Raw genomic sequence first — 19,189 nt, 5'->3', positions numbered from 1 at the left:
ACCAAATAGGGTTTTATAAATATATGTTCGTTAAGACCTGGGGCATTGAGTGCGTTAAGTTTCGGCTTCCAGTAAGTCTCCCTGAAACTCAACCAGTTCTCCCAATCCACTCCCCTTGGGTCCATTAAGGCTTGTTCCAAAATTCCAAAACAAAATCCTACATGACTAGGTTCAACACTAAGATGTCTGTAAAGGGCATTATTTAGATTTTTCTTCCTGATGTCGTAAATGTGTTCATATAGCCGTTTACTTAATGCCCTCTCTGATTTACCTACATAGAAGCTGGAACAGTCTTTACACACTGCCAAATAAACTTTTTGTCATACAGTTTCCTTTCCTAAACTTAACACTATGTAGACCATTGTTCAAAACTATTTGGTCCTCATCTATAATGTAGCTACAGTATCCACATCTTCCACACCTTTTTGTTCCTGTGGTCCTCTGGTTACCTATCTTACTTTTATTTTTCTCAAACAGTTTTTTTTAAGTTTGTTCCTTTTTTAAAGACAAATTGGGGAACCTCACCCAATTTATGTTCTCTGTCTTGATTAAATTTCAGCATTTTCCAATTGTTCTTCACTATACTTTTTATTACTTGCCTTACTGTAACTTTGTCCAGTGGTGTACTACCTTTTGGGGTTGTACTGTCTATCCCCTAACAAAGGGGTGTATTTTACACCCCATCCTTCCACTACTAGCTTAGCTACTTTCTCAATTAAGTTGTTTGGGTATCCTCTAGCCCTAAAGAAACTTGATATCAATTCAATTTCACATATAAAGTTATTTTTTTCTGAGGTCATTCTTGTGGCCCCATCTGACCTTTTACTATGCTCTTTTTCATTTTCCAAGGATGTGCACTACTATATGGTAGGTAGGAATTACTAAATGTATCTTTACGGTGTATATTGGATTTCAAACATCCATCAATTTTCTCTAACCTAACATCAAAGTAGTCTATCTTTTTATAGTTACATTTATATGTAAACTGCCGAAAACCAGTAGTGGAATTCAAGTATTCAATAAAAGAAGTAAGGACTTCCCTGGGCCTGTCCCAAATGACAAATATGTCATCCAAAAAGCGGCAGTATAACTTAATGTGTTTCCAGTAGGTAGAGCCAAACACAAAGGTATTCTCCCACTTTAGGAGAACCAAATTAGCATATATGGGGGCACACACTGCCCCCATAGCTACGCCTCTAATTTGTTTGAAGGTCTCCCACTCAAAGTAAATGAAATTGTTCTCCAAAACTATTCTCATAAGTTCCACCAAAACATCTACATCTACTCTTAAAGATGCCCTCTTCTCATACAATAGTGCGTAGAACATTTCTAAACCTTCCTCAGCTGGTATGCACACAAATAGATCTACCACGTCAATGGTGATGAAACAAATTTCATCCACATACATTTCTTTTTTTAAACTGTGTAGAAAATCCCAAGAGTCCCTTAAAAGGTGTTCATAGTCTTTAATCAAATCTTTCAAAGAATGGTCTAGGAAGGTGGCTATGGGGTACGTTTTCGACTGTTACCCAGAAACAGTAGGTCTGTAGGGTGGGTTGGTGACACTTTTATGAATTTTGGGGATACTGAAAAATGAAGCTATCCTTGGTTTCTTCATCTGTAGTACCCCCCCCCCGGTCTAACCTCTTCTCCAACACTAACTCCTCTATTGCTAAATCCACCTTTCTGTATGAAATATTGATCTCATTGGTGGATACTGGTACATATGTACTGATGTTCAACATTTCGAACATTTTACTTGAATAGTCCAGGGCGTTAACTATAACCATTCTTCCCCCTTTGTCTGGTCTCATAATACGAACTTCTTTGTCCATCATTAGCTCTTCCAAAATTTCTTTTTCTTTAACAGTTAAATTAGATTTATACCCATATTTTTTTTTCTTTTTTAGCTGTTGTTATTTAAAGCATATAAGTCTGATGTACATACTGCATCAAAAACTTGAAGTGCCAGGTGTAGGTGTGGGTTATAGGTACTAGCTTGCCTAAAAGAGTCATTCTCCCCCTGTTGTTGTCGATCAAACATTAAAGCTAATTTTAATTTTCTAGTGAACTGTTTTAGTTCTATAAGTATATCACATACATCAATGCCATTAGTTGGTACAAACTTAAAACCTTTAACAAATAATTGAAAATGTTCTAGTCTAATTTTTATCCCACTTAAATTAAATATCTTAAAGCTATTGTATGACAAAGCTACACCATCATCACTAGTTATTATACTTTCCCTTTCTTTTTGGTCTTCCCTTGGTTTTTTCCTTTTCCTTTCCATGTTGAAAAATCCTGCTCATTTACATCCGCTTCACCTCCCCCAGCTGAGTGTGTGATGTAGTCCAGGCCTACTTTAGGGTCTAGTGGGTTTGGTGTTTTCAATTAAAAGCTGAATCAATAGTGTTGTTACTTTCATGTAGGTCACATGCATTACTACCCTCCGTTTCAGTGTTCATTAATCCCTCACTTTGCTTTTTGTTCAAATAGTTAACTTTATTAGTGTTCCAAGGTTTCATGAACATTATTTTTACTTAATCTACCTCTAAAGGTGTATGCCTTGTTGTCCCTATATTATTTTAAGTCTTTCTTCTGTTTTCTTTTAAAAGCATCCTCACATTTCCTATCCGTATGTATAAATGAATGTTCATAAACTTCTTTATAAAATTCAAACAACAAATCATTTCTAATTACATTGTTTAACCTTTCAGCATCCCATAATAAAATTTTTTTTAGAGACGTTCACCATTAATGACATTATTTTAAATCCACATTCATCAAAAATATCATTAAATGCATGAATCATTTGTCATATATAAAAATCTGGGTATTTACAGACTCGAAGGCCCTGTGGCACAATTTGCTTATTTAATCTGCCAATGAGACCAATAGTATCTGGGAGAAATTGATGTACTGAGGCTATTTCAATTTATTTGGAGAAAAATTTAAGAGGCCTCATAAGTACTTCAGAACATATCCTTAAAGACACAGAACAATTTGTTAAGGATTTGTATAAATTTTGTGAAAATAATGAAAATAAATCGATACTACTTGTCACTTTTGATGTTACATCATTGTTCACGGTCATACCTAATGACCATGGAATTAAATGTATAGCTGGTTTAATGCATGACCATGGGAATTATGATTGTAATAAGATTAATTTGACATGTAGTTTATTGAAATTAGTCTTAGAGAACAATGTTTTTGTGCACAAGGATAAGATTTTTTGGCAGCGTCAAGGCGTTCCTATGGGAATGTCTTGCGCCAATAGTTATGCCAATGGGGTAGTGTTAAAATGGGAGAAGGAAATACTAATGTGTAATAATTTTAGTAGTGACATATTATTTTATCGTAGGTTTGTAGATGATCTTTTTATGATATGGGGGGGCCCCATTGAGAAATTAAGTTTGTTAAATGATTACATCAATACCTCCACGAGTTTTCTTAAGTTCACTATGAACCATTCAGAAAATGAAATAAGTTTTCTGGATGTTTTGATTATGCAAGATACCACAGGTGAATTAAACGTTAAAATGTTTAAGAAAGAATGCTATGTCAATAATTTGCTTAGAAGGGACAGTATGCACCCCCAGTTCATCTTTAAAAATGTGGCTCAGAATCAAGCCTATAGAGCCCCTAGATTTAATGCCATAGAAGATGAATTTGCAAAAGAATTGGACATAGTGGAAAATGATTTATTAGAGAGGGGTTATGATAAAAAATGAATTGATCAGAGTATTAGTACAGTGAAGAAAGTGAGACATAGTAGGGCCAAACCCTATTTCTCTAAACAAACCGATGAGAAAAATGAAAGTTTTGTTAAAAGTACACAATCATTAAAAATATGTTTTAGTTATTCAAGAGATATTGGGTGTTACACTAATATTATTAATAAAGCATTGGAACATTTTGACATCAGATAGACAAATTAGTAAATTTATAAATGTATGTCCTGAATTTACTTTTAAGAACAAGAAATCTTTGAAAAGGCAACTGTGTGGCCCTAAAAATTATATTTCATCCAATAATGATAAAGGCACTAGGCCCTGTCTTAAATGCCAGTTCTGCAAGTATATTAATCTGGATAGTAATTATGTACATCCAGATACAGGCAGATTAATTTTAACATCAGTGCCAAATGTGATTCCTCTCAGTTTATCTGGCCACGTGTAAAATCTGTAACAAATTTTATGCAGGCAAAACAGATAGAATGTTAAAAGATAGGGTCAGGGAGCATATTTACCATATTAAAAAAGATAGTCTATTTAATGCACTAGCTAAACATGTTAAAGACACCAATACAGAACATTGTTTTAGTTTCAGGGTAATAGATAGGTATTTTGAAAATATAAGAGGAGGTGACACTAGGACATGAACAGAGAAATTAGAACTGGAATGGATAGTGAGATTGAGAGCTGACCATGGTCATGGTCTAAATGACCACATACCATTAAAGCCACTTTTAAAAAGTAGGGCTTTATTTAGGTAGCTATCATTTTTTATTATTTTTAGTATTATTTTTTGAAGTTTGAATATGTACTGCATGTATTGATGCAAGTGTTTTACAGGTTTAAAATATTTGAATATAGAAACAATAGTATTATACTAGCTTGAACAGCTTATATGTTTTATATATATGTATATGATATAGGAATGCTGTTTTAAAAATTGTTTCTTTAAATATTTAATTGTTTGATTGGTTAATTGGATGTTGCTGAGTATAAATGCAGGGATGTTTTTAGTTTTTGGATACACCTGAAGAAGCCTGTTGGTGAAAGCGCTTGTGTGTGACTTGTCAATAAAGCCTTTGGAAGTAACCTGCTGCCTGCCTTTTTCATAGACTTTTGGAATTCTTCAAGATATGCAATATCTCAATTCAAATTTTTAATCCTAAATAATTTGTTTTCTAAGTCCCTAATTCCTTTCTTTAAAGAAGCCATAGCTATGGAATTATCGTGGTGACCATTAACGTTAGTCCATTCTACATTTTCATGAAATAAATCTTTTTTGTTGTTATATGAATGTAGCCAGTCTTTTAAGTTCAAGTTCTATAAGGCTGTGCTTCCTATTAATTTATTATTGTTAGCATGAGCATTTAAAACAGAAGCAGTACATGCAATTAAATTAACATCAGTTCATTGTAAATCCATGTTCGATCCCCCATCTCCATTGCCCAAAACTGGGATTTCTCCCATAGTTTCTCCATTCCTGTTGCTGAAAACCGAGACTTCTCTCCTGGTATGGCTATTTCTGCTGTTGGAACCTGAAAAAAAGTGACTGGCTTCCATAGCCATCCTGTATGGAGTTAGTGAATTCACGTAATGACCAGTTGTTGATACTGGGTCCACCTCCTCCCTTCTCCATCACAACCCGATTGGTTGCCGCTGTGTGAACCTTCCCAAAAGGAGGTGCCCCACTAGACTGATCTTTTAAAAAAAATATTTTAAGCCATCTCAAGTGTGCCTGGACCATTTGTTTTTCAGTTTGCTGATAAAATAGGTAGAGACAAATTTACACCAGGATTGTTACGTACAGACTTGCTTAACTCGGGAGGTAAGGACTAAAAAGTGCCTGAAAAGAGAGGTATGAACTTTAAAGTGTCATTGCAAAGGTATATATTGCATGGCATTTTACAGTCCTCATAATTGCTTCCCTAATGTTGTTCTTATGTCCCAGGATTGAGGAGATGCATGCTGGAGTACAGGCAGGGGCTAGTTTGGCTCAGGATCTAGAGGGTAGCTTTATAACTTGCTCTAGTGCACTGGTATTAAAGTATTGAGCATATCCATTTTTAGAGGTGTGCCAGTCATTGATTGGGTAATTGAATTTCCCTAGCAGCATGGTAATTAGTTTGGTATTTAATCTCTTAATGGTGTTTTCCATTATCTTTGTGAGACATTGATCAGGATCTGTAGATATCAATGAAGTAACAGTTTGTTTTTTTTAAGGGTGATTTGGATCTCCAGGAGCTACAAGTTAGGGCAAATACGTAATGTGATTCCTCAGATGTACAAAATGAGAGGCAATGTAATCAAACAATAACTGATCACATAGTTGAACCTCTGTTTAAAAGTCTTAATGTTATGTAACTTATCTCTTGCATAACCTCCCTCCAGATTTTTCGTCTAATAGATTAATAGCTTTCTTGCTCACCTCCTCCCCATTAAAGCTGAGAAAATATGAGTTTGTAAATTCACATTGTTTAGTTTCTGTTATCATATCCCCTCTCCTGTCCATTTCAAAACATTTTGCATTAGTACAAATGTGAATTCATGTATGTCTGTTTCCTACCTGTTTATAAAGAACATTCCTTGTAATTTACAACATATATTCTCCAGTATATATTTTCATTGAACAGGAGTGACCTGTCTGGAATTTAAACATTGTCTGTTAGATAAAAGTCCAGGGCTAGAACCTAAGGCTGGACTTACTTATTTACAGCTATGCAAATGTGGACTAACTCTAGAGAACAACTAAAGGTAATGTTAAACTTTCATCTTGCATGCAACAAGGAAAGGCTGAATATCCTTTTAAGCCAGTTTAACCAATGTTAATGCTATGAGCATTACATAGTGTGTGGAACTAGGACTTTGTTAACAGCTTGTTTTCTTTTAATTTATTCTGGTTGCAAAGTGGGCAGGGGGTTCATGTTGGGTTATCAAACTATTTTAATACCAACATTGATCATTTGCATTTTAATTTCATTTCACTTTTAATCTAGCATATGTCTTGTTTTGGCTTGGTTGCAAAACTGATACAACTAACAGTGCACTTTTTTGTTTGTTTGTTATACCAGGCATTTGAATGGCAGCAAGAGTTCATCTCCCAGTAGGCAGTTCTCACCTCCTCACACCTATGGATACATCTGCGGTCCTATGCCCTCTGATCTTGAAACAGACCCAGCAGTAGAGGATGATGACCTTGAAATGGAAGAGCATTACATCAGCTCACGACATTTTTTCAGAAAATATTGCCAAACACCAACCTCCAGTCTTAGTGAGTGTGACAGCTCCTTGGCTAATGGCTGGGGATCTGTTTCTGAGGATAACGTCACCAGTGCCCGCTCTAGCATGGTGAGCTCTTCTGATGGGTCATTTCTGATGGATGCCCACTTTGCTCAGGCCCTCGCAGTGGCTGTAGACAGTTTCTGTTTTGGACTTACTCAGGTGGATTCAGAGAAAACATACACAGGTAACTGTTTACCCTTGTGTGTGTGTGTGTGTGTGTGAGTGTGTGTGCGTGTGTGTGCGTGTGTGTGTGTGTGTGTGTGTGTGTGTGTGTGTGTGTGTGTGTGTGTGTGTGTGTGTGTGTGTGTGTATACATATACAAATATATCTGTAATTTAGTTGCCAGTGTACAGTCTTGTCATATCCTAGGCATGTGTGCTACTGAAGTTTTGTAGTTTATCTTTCCTTCACCAAAGGCCATAACATCCACTGCTGCCTTTAAATGTAGAATATAATACAGTGTAACCTAAGATGCACAGTAAACATACCTCAGTAAAGAAGAATTCACAACTTTCAACAGTTTCCATTGCATTTTAAATTTAAATTAGACATGTAACAATTGTATAACTAATAAAGTGACTGTAATGTTCTTCATTATATCACAACATTTAGATAAGTCCACCATAATATAATGGAATTAAATGCATTTTGAGTTGTATTTTGCAGATGGGTAAGATTGTTAGGGAGCAAATTAACATGGAATCATTGGCATATTGGATAAGGGTTGCCTGTTTAGTGGCAGAATGAAGGTGATTAATGAAAATATTGTAGAGGAGTGAGCTGAGAATTGAGCCTTGGGGTACACCAGTGTTACCAGGTAAATAAAAAAGGAAACTGGCGTTATCCAATTAGAATTACGGGAAGCTGACTCTTTTCTCCCACTTTTGATGACAGCAAGCAGTTTTTGAGACACCACCAAAAATGCGCTTGGGGTTATAGATGCATTTTAAGTTACACTACCTACTCCCCTGTCTTGACAGGCAATCTGTATTTGTATTACTCGCACATCTCCTGTCCTGGATTGCCATATTAAAGGTTTTTATTGCCAAAGTCTGACTAAAGGCACTGGTGTGCCTACTAACCATATGAAGCCACTTCAAGGAATCATGATCTGTAACTTTTGTGAATTTTTACAATATAATCTAGTCTGAAGCTTTGGAGATTCCACAAACATTTGACAAACATTCCTTCTTCACATATACATATGATTCTTCCCTTGATTGAAGCCTAAAACTGGACACACTCCTTTGGAGAAATCTGAGAATAGACTTCCATCCTTGGTTTGAAGCAACCTTCTGCTCTATAAACTCCTAGCTAGAAACAAGACTAGCCAGTATAGAGGGGGTCTACACAAGAGTTCTTTTCATTTTTGGAATCCCTGCTAAGAAGCTGGAGTTCAGATAACTGTACATAGCCTGTTATTTAAAGTAAAATTTATGAGAAGACAAGCAGAAGAATTGCAATAAAGAGCTTCTGTAATACTGTGCTACCTCAAGGACATACTGACATGGGTAGGCTATGCCTGGATAGCCTTTACTTTGTCAGACTCTATTCAAATTTTGCTCAACCCACAGAGTGACTGAGACAAGTTACATCTGCCATTCTTACCACAGACTGGTCTGCCCTAATAGTTAAGCTGCCTTTTTTTGATCTGCCATTCTGTTCCCCATTTTTCTGACATACTGCACATGTTCCTGGCATGACCACTTACTAGTTAAATGATGTCTGTGTAAGTAAGAGCATAAAGTGATCATCTTCTGTTAGGCTGTGGTATATATCAGGCACTGGGAAGTCAGGGGGGCATTCTTCATCCCAAAGGGCATTTGGTGAACTCAACTCAAGTGAGGTATCAAAGGCCGATACCTCCTGCTGGTTACCCTCCATCACATCAGTGGTGGTCATGTATTTAGCTATGTCCAGCTGTTGTACTGCTTCATCATTCTTGGCCAGGCAGCATTTGCTTCTCTAAGAATAGTTTCCTATAGTCTGTGCATAAGTTGGTGCTTCTGGCATTTTTTTGGCACCTGCACCACCAGAGATGCCAGGAAATTTTTGAATTCCTGGATTACTCTATATTTGACATTTCTTGCTGCCCCCCCACCGAATGGTTTCCTTGCTCAGCCTTCCTTAAAGGGCTTTGTTGGTTGGCTGTTATGTATCTATCCACATGGTGATTTACTGATTGGTACACTATAACTTAGCTGAGAACATATCTGCAAACTCTCGCTGTAGTACTCAGAGTTACTGAAGACATGTATGGCATAGGACTTAGCAGTGCTCCTCACTTTCAGCCTCATAAGGGAGATCTAGCATTTAACTGCCATCAGATTCTTTTTCTATCCAGATGCATCAACTGAGTGCAAGTATCTTTCTCAGTAGGGCTTCATCATATTAACATGGTAAAGAGTGTTTGTGCTTCTGTGTGGCAACTCTGCAATATAATTAACATTGCTTACCTTTTTCACAGCATTGGAAGCCTCTCCCATGCTGCATGCAGCTATATCTGATGAAGAGATGTAACTACCAGTACCCTTTGCCCAACTCTATATTCTCAAGTTCTTCATCTGTGGTCATACTAGACAATTGCATGCTGCTTTTATGCTTCTGTTAGGTGATCCTGTCTCATCCTAAGGAGCTCCCTAAGCATAGTCCTGAAATTCACCACAAATTATAAAACAAACATCTTCTGGAATTACATTCATCCTCCCACTTCTCATAAATTAATTCAAGAGGCTCCCTCACCCAGTCATGATAAAGCACCTCAAATGGTGAAATGCCTGTAGATTCTTGTGGTACCTCTGTGCATGCAAAGAAGAAATGGGTAGCGGGTTGTCCTACTACCATTTAAACTGGTCTGCAAATGCATGGTCTTAACAGTAGAATTAAATCTCAGCACCAAGCCATTTGATTGAGGATGGCAGGGTTTTTTAATTGCTTTTACTTAGAGTGATTCTACAAACTAGTCAGCATGTTTGACATAATTTACCCTTTCCATCTATAAACATTTTCCAGGGAAACCATTCCTGTTGAAAATCTCTATCAGAGCTTTTTTTTTTTTTTTTTTTTTTTTTTTTTTGAGCTCAGCACTTGTTCAGAACTCGTTCTAAGCACTCAACAAGCTACAAATTACTACAGCACTCAACTTTCCTCCCTTGTCTAGAGGAAAACAGTTTTTAGTACTTAATAAAGAAGCACCTATCCAGGCATGTCTAAGGGTCAGCTCCCGGTGTTTTCTCCAGTCTACCTGATGAATCTGGGCATCTTGGGGCAATGCAGCAATTGTCTTATGTACACAGACAACCCTCTCCTCCTACCACCCAGCACTACAACCTGTGAGAGATGCACTTATATAGCCAAACTGGAAGCAAAGCTCTCTTCACATAAGACTGGACTAGATGGTCAAGAGGAGAAGGTAAACACTTGCACCACACCACACTCATCACATAGTCCCTCAAAACCTACATCACCAAAACACACACATAGAAACACAAAACACACACCTACATTCGCGGAGGCTCTCAATAAAAACCTGCCCAAGCATCAGGGACATCCAAAGCATAAACGCAAGGAAACTCCACCCCCCAACACAACCCAAATGACACATAGTCCACAAACTCAGTGTGCCACTCAACCACAGCCCATAAGGCATAACAATGTACCCAACACTCTAGTCAAAAGTGACTCTATAGTCAGGCACACTGATGTTCCACTCACCAGGCTAAACAAGGAGAAAGTTACTTTCAGCTGCCTGTTGGGTGCCAGGACTCCCCACATAACACACGCACTCAGGTCATTCCACAAGTACAAATATGACTCTGTCATTGTCCATGTTAGTTTGAATGACCTGAGACATACCTCCCTGGACTTCATGAAAAGAGACATGGAGGAGGTCTCCGATTTTGTATCCCAGGCAAGTATGACCCTAGCCCTGAGTAGCATCCTGCCATCACCCAGAATGATACCACAGTACAAGGACAAAATGATTGACGTAAACAATTGGCTAAGCTTCTGGTATCATTCTAAGGGGATCCAGTATCTGTCTGCCTGGGATGACATGATTGACAGACCACGATGCTTTGCCAGAGATGGCCTGCACCTGTCACCCTTGGGATTCCGAATACAGGCTAAGGCTCTTGCCACCCCCTATAGTGCCTTTTTTAGGAAAGGTTAAAATGACAAACTCACCACCGTAATAGGTACAAGCAAGCAAAATCTGAGGGTAATGCTACGCAATGCTAGAAGACTAAACCTCAAAATGCATTCACTCGAGGCCACCTAACCTGGACCAAAACACTAAAGGTGGAGGCGTGTCCATATTAATTAAGGATATCCACACCTCCAGGCTAGTTGCTCAGCATAATGCATCCGAGATTATCCAAGTGGAATTAACTCTGGGCAAGAACTCAATCCAAATTGTAACTTGCTACAGATCCCCCACAATGCCCCAGGATTCCCACTCCTCATTTCATGATACACTAGAAAATATTAGGGTACAACCCAACACCCTAATAATGGGCAATTTCAACTACCCAGCCATTAACTGGGAAAACTCATGTACCAACTCTTTTGGTCAACGTATTCTGAAATTCATAATTTCCAGTGCCCTGGATCAACTTATCCGCACCCCCACCAGGGGCAACAATATCTTAGACCTAGTCATTACCAGCATGAGTGACTGGTGTTCCACACCTGAAGTCAACTCCTCATTTGGTCAGATTTGACCATAAGCTAATCACCGTAGATATCCACATCTCGCCCCCAACCCCCATTAAGGAAAGCACTGTAAAAAACTTCTCCAAAGCCAACTTCACGCTTCTTAAGGCAGAAGTGGCAAACTTCACAACACCCATGCAGATGGTAGAGGTATAACTGCTGAATCTTACACAAATGCACTTTATAAGCACTTACACGAGTGCATGGATTGTGCTATCCCTAACAGAAACAAGATGCTATCCTCCAAAAAAAGGAAGTCAATCTGGTGGTCCCCTGTCATAAACAAACTCTACAACAGAAGAAAGAAACTTGCAAAAAAGAGTAAAATCCTATGACTGGAAGAACTCCTTGGTAAGCCTCAGTAAGAAGCTGAGATCTCTCATAAAATCCTCCAAAGCTAGTTATGAAAACAAAATTGCCACTGATTCTAAAGACAACCACAAAGCATTCTATAGCTAAGTCAAGAATCTCAATGGCAACACTCAGATCTGCTCTGAGTTACAGCACAATGGTACTAAATATACAGAACCAACTGATATTGCCAAGATCCTGGCAGATAGGTTCAGTGCTAACTTTACCCCACCCCCATCCCCTAAAGGGCCCATCTCTATACCAGAAGAATGCAAAGTTCCTGTAATCATGTCTGCACAGGTAAAAAAAACACTCTCCAAAGCCATGAACACAGCATCCATGGGACCTGACAACATCCCAGGCTGCGTTCTACATGAACTATAGAATGAACTGGCACCCCATCTAAGCACCATGTCCAATCATAGCCTCACCTCATGCTTTGTGCCCACTGAATGGCGCACAGCAATGGTTATCCCAGTCCACAAAGGGGTAGCCACCACGGACCCCGGGAACTACCACCCCATTACCCTAATGAGCCTGGTCTGCAAGGCCATGGAACATATCATCATGGAACTTATAAACAAAGACATTGGTAATCTCCAAACTCTGGACCCCACCCAGTTTGGGTTTGTAAAAGGGAGATCATGTCTCCTAAACCTGATTGACTTCATTGAAGCAGTCACCAAAGCCGTAGACAAGGGTAAGGTGGTTCACACAACCTATCTAGATATCGCCAAGGCTTTTGACCCCATCCCCCCACTCTGGAATTATAGATAAACTCACTAAACTAGGTATAAATCCCTATGTCACAAGATGGGTTGCCAACTGGCTCACTGACAGAATCCACACTGTGAAAGTAGCAGACTCCAAATCCAACTTCAGACCAGTGACAAGTGGAGTACCATGGGGTTCAGTCCTAGGTCCTCTCCTGTTTGGTATCTACTTTTCTGAAGTACAGGCTAACACAGAAGGTCTTTAGCTAATGAAGTTTGCAAATGACTGCAAACTAGGAGCCATAATCAAAACTCCTAATGATGTGGACATCCTACAAAAGGGCCTCATTGAGACAGATGCCTGGTGTCAAAGCCAAGGCCTCAAGCTCAATGCCAAAAAGTGCATTGTCATCCCCTTTGGTAAAAACTCTGTACCCATGAGCTACCACATAGGTGGTAGTCTACTTAACACTGAAAGTGTGATAAGGGACCTTGGGACACAGGTGGACAGTAGTCTCTCCTTTGATAATCACATCGCCACAGTAGTCAGGAAATCTTTATACGTGGCACACCTCATCACAAAAGGTTTCTCACCCAGGAAAATAGATGTCATTGTTCCCCTCTACTCATCACTCATTAGACCCATTATAGAGTACAGCGCCCCTTTTGGTATGCACCTCACAAGACATCTACAACAAATGGAAAGGCTGCAGAAATACCTCACAAAGAGGATTACTGGCCTCAAACAGATGCCCTACTCAGAACGTCTAAAAAAACTCGAGCTTTACTCCATCGCATATCGCCTACTCAGAGGTGATCTCTGCCTAACATACAAAGTTATGTCAAACCCAGAGCTGTTGGACATGCTCCATTTAAAGAAATCCCAATCCCTCCAAGCTACATGCTCTAGGGACCTAAACCTTGTCACCACAATAAACAGAACATGCTGGAGAGATAGATTCCTGTCCCAGAGATTTCTCATACTCTGGAATAAACTACCTATCTATATCAAACAAAGTTCCTCATTAGCACTCTTCAAGAAAAATCTTGATGATTGGATGGGAGATAGGAAATTCACCCCGGGGATCACCTCTGTGGCTCTGCTGGACAGAGGCACAGGAAAATAATTTTCTTGGGTGGCAAAAGCCAGGGTACCTTTTTGGCTAGGCTTCTATAGGCCCTAGGGCTGATGGCCTAGTACCTACCTATGAAGCTATGAGCTATGGACAGAAGTGCCCTGTGCATTAACATCAGTTGTGCTATTTCTGCCTGTCACTCCCTTCTGGGATCATTTCTTTGAACAATAAGTTCTCTAACTGCATAGACTCCCTCTGTCCTTGAGAGTCAGAAGTCTATTTGACTATCTCCCTAATTCTCTGAAAAATGAGTCTGAGAAAAGTGCCTATCTCATCTCTCTCTCTCTGTTATCCTTGTCAGTTCCTTTTCAGTGCTAGTGTAGTATTCTTAAGTACTATGTCTCTGATTTACACTTACTGCTATCAACCTTCTCTTTCTCTGAAGCAGGCACTGCAGAAGAAGTCTGGTAACTTCTGCCAGCTTAGGCACAGCTTCAGGCTTTGTGGTTTTTCCCTGAAGTAGCTGTGTCACTATCCTTTGTTATTGCCGTGAGCATTGGCATGGTCTGCTCTGTGCTATTCCTAAAGTGTTTGTCTCCACACCTTCCTGAGTGTTGTTGTGTGTAGGGTTACCATATTTGTTTGTATGTAAAAGAGGATGAAAAAATATGTGCTATTACTAGCATATATTATTTCGTCCTGTTAGGGCTGAAGAGCAAAAAAGGTCTTTACTCTTGTAGGACTAAAACTAAAGACCATTTTTTTTTTTGCTCCCCTCTTAGGTTGAAGAGCAAAATCCCCTTGTTTGGGGATTTTTGATTGGCCCATATGCCGGTATACCAGCCAATCAAAACTTCGCACAGCAGACCCTCTTCCGTTCAATGTGGAACATCAAGCAGTTCCGCATTGAACAGAGCTCCGCTTTTTGATTGGCTCGTATACCAGTATACGAGCCAATCAAAACCTCGCACAGCAGACCCTCTTCTGTTCAGTGTGGAACATCAAGCAGTTCCGCATTGAACAGAACTCCGCTTTTTGATTGGCTCATATACCAATATACGAGTTAATTAAAACCTCACACAGCGGACCCGCTTCTGTTCAATGCAGAACATCAAGCAGTTCCGCATTGAACAGAGCTCCGCTTTTTGATTGGCTCGTATACTGGTATACGAGCCAGTCAAAAACACGCAAAGCAGACCCTCTTCTGTTCAATGTGGAACATCAAGCTGTTCCGCATTGAACAGAGCTCCACTTTTTGATTGGTTCGTGTACCGGTATATGAGCCAATCAAAAAAAAAAAAAAAAAAAGCGGAGGAAAGACTCCGAAATAGGGATGTCTGTTTTTTGAAAATTCTGTGATTTGTCCAGGTTTTAAAAAACGCCCGGACAGGAGCCCAAAAAAGAGGACATGTCCAGGGAAACCCGGATGTATGGTAACCTTAGTTGTGTGCATCTAATGTGCTGAATCATCACAGTCATTACTTATTATAACATCTGCTGGGATATCTTCATAAAACAAAATAAACCATGCCCATTGTCAAATGAAAAAATGAACATACCGTGTACTATAGTAGGTTGCCTGGGCAAGTGATGTTCAGCTGTAGCAACTGAAGCATTATCCTTCTTAGCATTCCCCTTTACCAGAAGAGGGAACAAACTCTGGAGACAATCTGGAACACTGACACTAAGGAAGGAATTGGCATTTAAAACTGAACTACACAAACCAAAGCTGTACCAAAGATGTCAGAAACTCTGCAGGTGGATACGACACAAGTTTATTAATGTAAACAAATTTAGTGCTTTTATCCACATAGTATTGCAGTGGACTTCAGAAACCAAATCTAAAATTCACCCACCACCCTGTACTTATACCTTTTCAATTAAACTATCCAATTAATAAATTAACTGCATTAAAGGCATATTATCTTGCAAGTACCATAGCATACATAACTTGTAGCAACCTCAAAATCCTTTCACAGACTACTGTGTTACATTTCAGTAAGATAAACAATGACAATAAAAAGTTAATCTAAAATCCTAGAAGTTTATAGCTCTAAGCTTTAAAATGCTAATTATTGAGATATTTTCATTTAACCCTGTGGGTTCCTGGGAATTTAATTGCAGCTGCCCCCACAAATCCCTAGATTCCAGTACAGTTTCCTAGGTTCCACATCTAGAACTGGATACATCTTTCTCTAACACTGCAAAAAAAAAAAAAAAACATTTTGTGACCCTCAGATTGTACTTTATGTTTATACAAGGCATTATTCCAATTCATTTTACAGATTTCATAAATATGTTCATAAGGGTCTGCTTTGTTTCACTGAATCTCATTTCACCCCGACCACTTCACTGAAAACTCAAATTACTGAAAACTCATTTCACTGAATCTCATTTCACTGAACTGCAGTTAGTATATATGGCACTGTGTAGAGTACTGTAAGGCAAGTAAAAGGTATATGCCCTTTTCCCCACTGTAGTGCGATCCTGGAGTTAGTATATGTAGTTAGGGGGCCTTGGGGGGGGGGGTGTAGGCCCCACCTACTTTGAGTACATATTGTCTTCTGGAGAGAGTTAGTCGCTGGTGTTGCAACTATGCATGTCTCTTGTTTAAAATGTATTATTTTGACTTTTTGGTAAAATACATTATAAAACAATTGTACGCATCAGCTATTCTAACTTACAGTGTTAATAGTCCCAAGGAAACCACCTCAGCGTCAAGAATATAAGGACACTGGTTACAATTTTCTCATGCCCCTCATAGGCATGAAACGACTAAAGCCCTGTCTTTCAAAATGTTTTCTAAAGTCTTACCTTTCTTGTTAACTATCATTGTGCCATCACCTAAGACATCTAGCAATCATTTGTTGGTCCTAAAAACAGGCCAATATTTAAAAATAATTTTCCTAACTTTGTTACTCAAAGGATGATAACTAAGAATTAAACATTTTCAGAAATGTCAGGTGGATTTTTCTGCAGTTCAACTTGTCCATGAGTGGACTTGAATCTCACTGGTTTTAGGTTAAAACATCATCCCTATTTTTTTCTACAAACTCTTGGGGATAACCTCTCTTGGTAAACATATTAGTTAATTTCTGGCATTCAACATCCAGTACAGCGTCATCAGTATTCATTCTTGAAATTCTGACAAACTGTCCCTTTACTAAGGATCTTTTTTGGAACATTGGATGGGAAATGGAAAAGTGCAGATACTAATTTGAAAAAGTAGGCTTCCTGTAAATATTAGACTTGAATTGACTCTTGTCCTTGTATATAGTTACATCTAAGTAATTGACAAAATTTTCAGAAATAGTACATGTAAACCTCAAATTTGAAGTAGAGGAATTCATATAGGCTATAAATTTATTCATTCTCCTATGAGTGTCCTTCCATAGGATAAAAATATTGTCAAGGTATCGAGTGTACAAAGACCAATGATCCCTAAATCGTGAATTGAAAATCATGTTTTACTCCCAAGCCCTCATAACAATGTTGGCATAAGTGGGTGCACAGACTGCACCCATTGCCCCTCCCTGTATCTGCTTGTAATATTTACCCTTGAAAAGTACAAAGTTGCTGTCTAGGTTTGCTTGTTGGGTCAGCACTGTTTAGTGGGTTTAGTTGATAATTACTAAAGCGATGAGAGGGTAAGATTTCACTTACGCATAGATCACCCATAAAGATTTTACATAAATGAAATATCTCCACAAGCTGTAGGTTCATAGGATAAAATGGATTAGCATACAAATCATTCATGCCAGCACGAAGTATGATGGTTTTAAATGGTCACCTGTTCTTTAGCATTTTTCTCAAAGCATGACAGAGATCACCTAGTTTTGTCACATTAAAACTAGAGACAATGACCTGTTCTACAGTATTTGACAAAAGTCTACGGATTTTCTTAATCATGGGGTCAACAATCACAAATAAGTTACTCCCAACAGATTCAGATGGAGTGTCTTCACTTGCATCAAAATCCAAACTGAGAGTGAAAAAGTGCCATTAGTTGTGCCTCTTTTTAAATTTTATGATTTTGCTGCCCTAGCAAGACTAATATCTGGGCTATTACTAGTATTTCTAGTTCTTTTAACATTTCTAGCCACTTCTGCATATGAGGGAACAGAATCTGGAGCCTGTAACACTGTGTCGTGGGTTAAAGAAGGTTTATACAGTATGTTGTCTGAGCTATCAGTACTACAGCACTGAAAAGAAATATCAGTCTTCCATTTTTGACACAGACTGAACTGACTTACCCTCATCTGTCATGATCACATAATGTTCAACAGGACTTTGCCTTATCACTTAGCTAAGTCATGAATAGATCACATTGGATGTTAATATCATTAACAGTGGGAACAACAAAATTACCAGGGAATCTCTCTGACCTGCTACTTTTCCCAAGTTCTACAAAATGTGATTCCAAATCCTCAAGGATAGTACATTTATTACAAATAGTAAAGTCATAATTAAAAAAATATATCTCTGTATAGCCCACACATGGTATGCTTACAGCACTGAAATATGACACCTTCTTCAGTAAATCACTGGACCCACATGTATGCTAGGTATGCCATAGCTCAATTTATTAGATAAACACTCCAAAGAACTGCCAACTTGAAGAAACAATTAAATCTTTTCCTGCTGTTAAACCAACTATTCTTTAAATATAACTTTTCAGACCAGAAAATTCAGGCCTCTTCACTGTTCCTCCCATGCCTGTCTTTTTATTATACCAAGAGTGGGCAACCAGTTTTGCTCATGGCTGTTCACACCTGCAGTGACTTAAATGTAATTATAAGCTCCCCCCTTACGCTGTCATTGCACTGCCTGAGTTCAGAATCAGGTTAAAGAAATATGAGTCTCGGCTGACCCAATCTCCAGTACAGCTCAAGTGCTGAAGTGGAAGAGGATGGAAGTGTGCACCCGATGCTGGTTTACCCGTCTGGAGAGTAGGGAGTGGTGGTTTTAGTTGGACAATCACCAGTATGCAAGCAGGGGCCTGTCCTGAAAAGGACAGAACCAAGAATGTGAGCTTGATGGTTTACAATCAAAATGTCAATTGAGTTTCACCATTTATTCACATTGTCAAAGTTTTTACATGAAATCCTTAATGCTGAATTTTCCAAATGCCAAATAAAAACGAACTTTGACATTTCCGAATGTTCCAAACCTACAAACATTTGCTAACATGGGTCAAGAAGGGGGGGGGGTTATGGTTTGGAATATTGGTGTTCGACTTTTTCAGCATTTGGACTTTGGACTTCACGTAATTGGATTCGACAATGTGTCATTCAAAATTTTGATAGTAAACCGAGCTTGA

The 19,189-nt window shown here is 38.7% G+C and overlaps 1 protein-coding gene across 4 annotated transcripts in view; it reads left to right on the top strand.

Annotated features, from left to right (window-relative positions):
- Window positions 1-19,189, top strand: part of ROBO4 (roundabout guidance receptor 4) — a 1,497,877-nt gene that overhangs the window by 1,166,805 nt on the left and 311,883 nt on the right. For all 4 annotated transcript variants that reach the window (XM_044081194.1, XM_044081193.1, XM_044081195.1 and 1 more), the window contains one exon: window positions 6,806-7,200. In XM_044081194.1, the coding sequence (XP_043937129.1) occupies window positions 6,806-7,200 (395 nt within the window). The remainder of the gene's footprint in view (window positions 1-6,805; window positions 7,201-19,189) is intronic.

This window comes from Protopterus annectens, chromosome 8.part0, assembly GCF_019279795.1.
Source record: "Protopterus annectens isolate FY-2018-M chromosome 8.part0, PAN1.0, whole genome shotgun sequence".
Lineage (NCBI taxonomy): Eukaryota > Metazoa > Chordata > Ceratodontiformes > Protopteridae > Protopterus > Protopterus annectens.
This window is presented reverse-complemented; position numbering and strand designations above follow the sequence as displayed.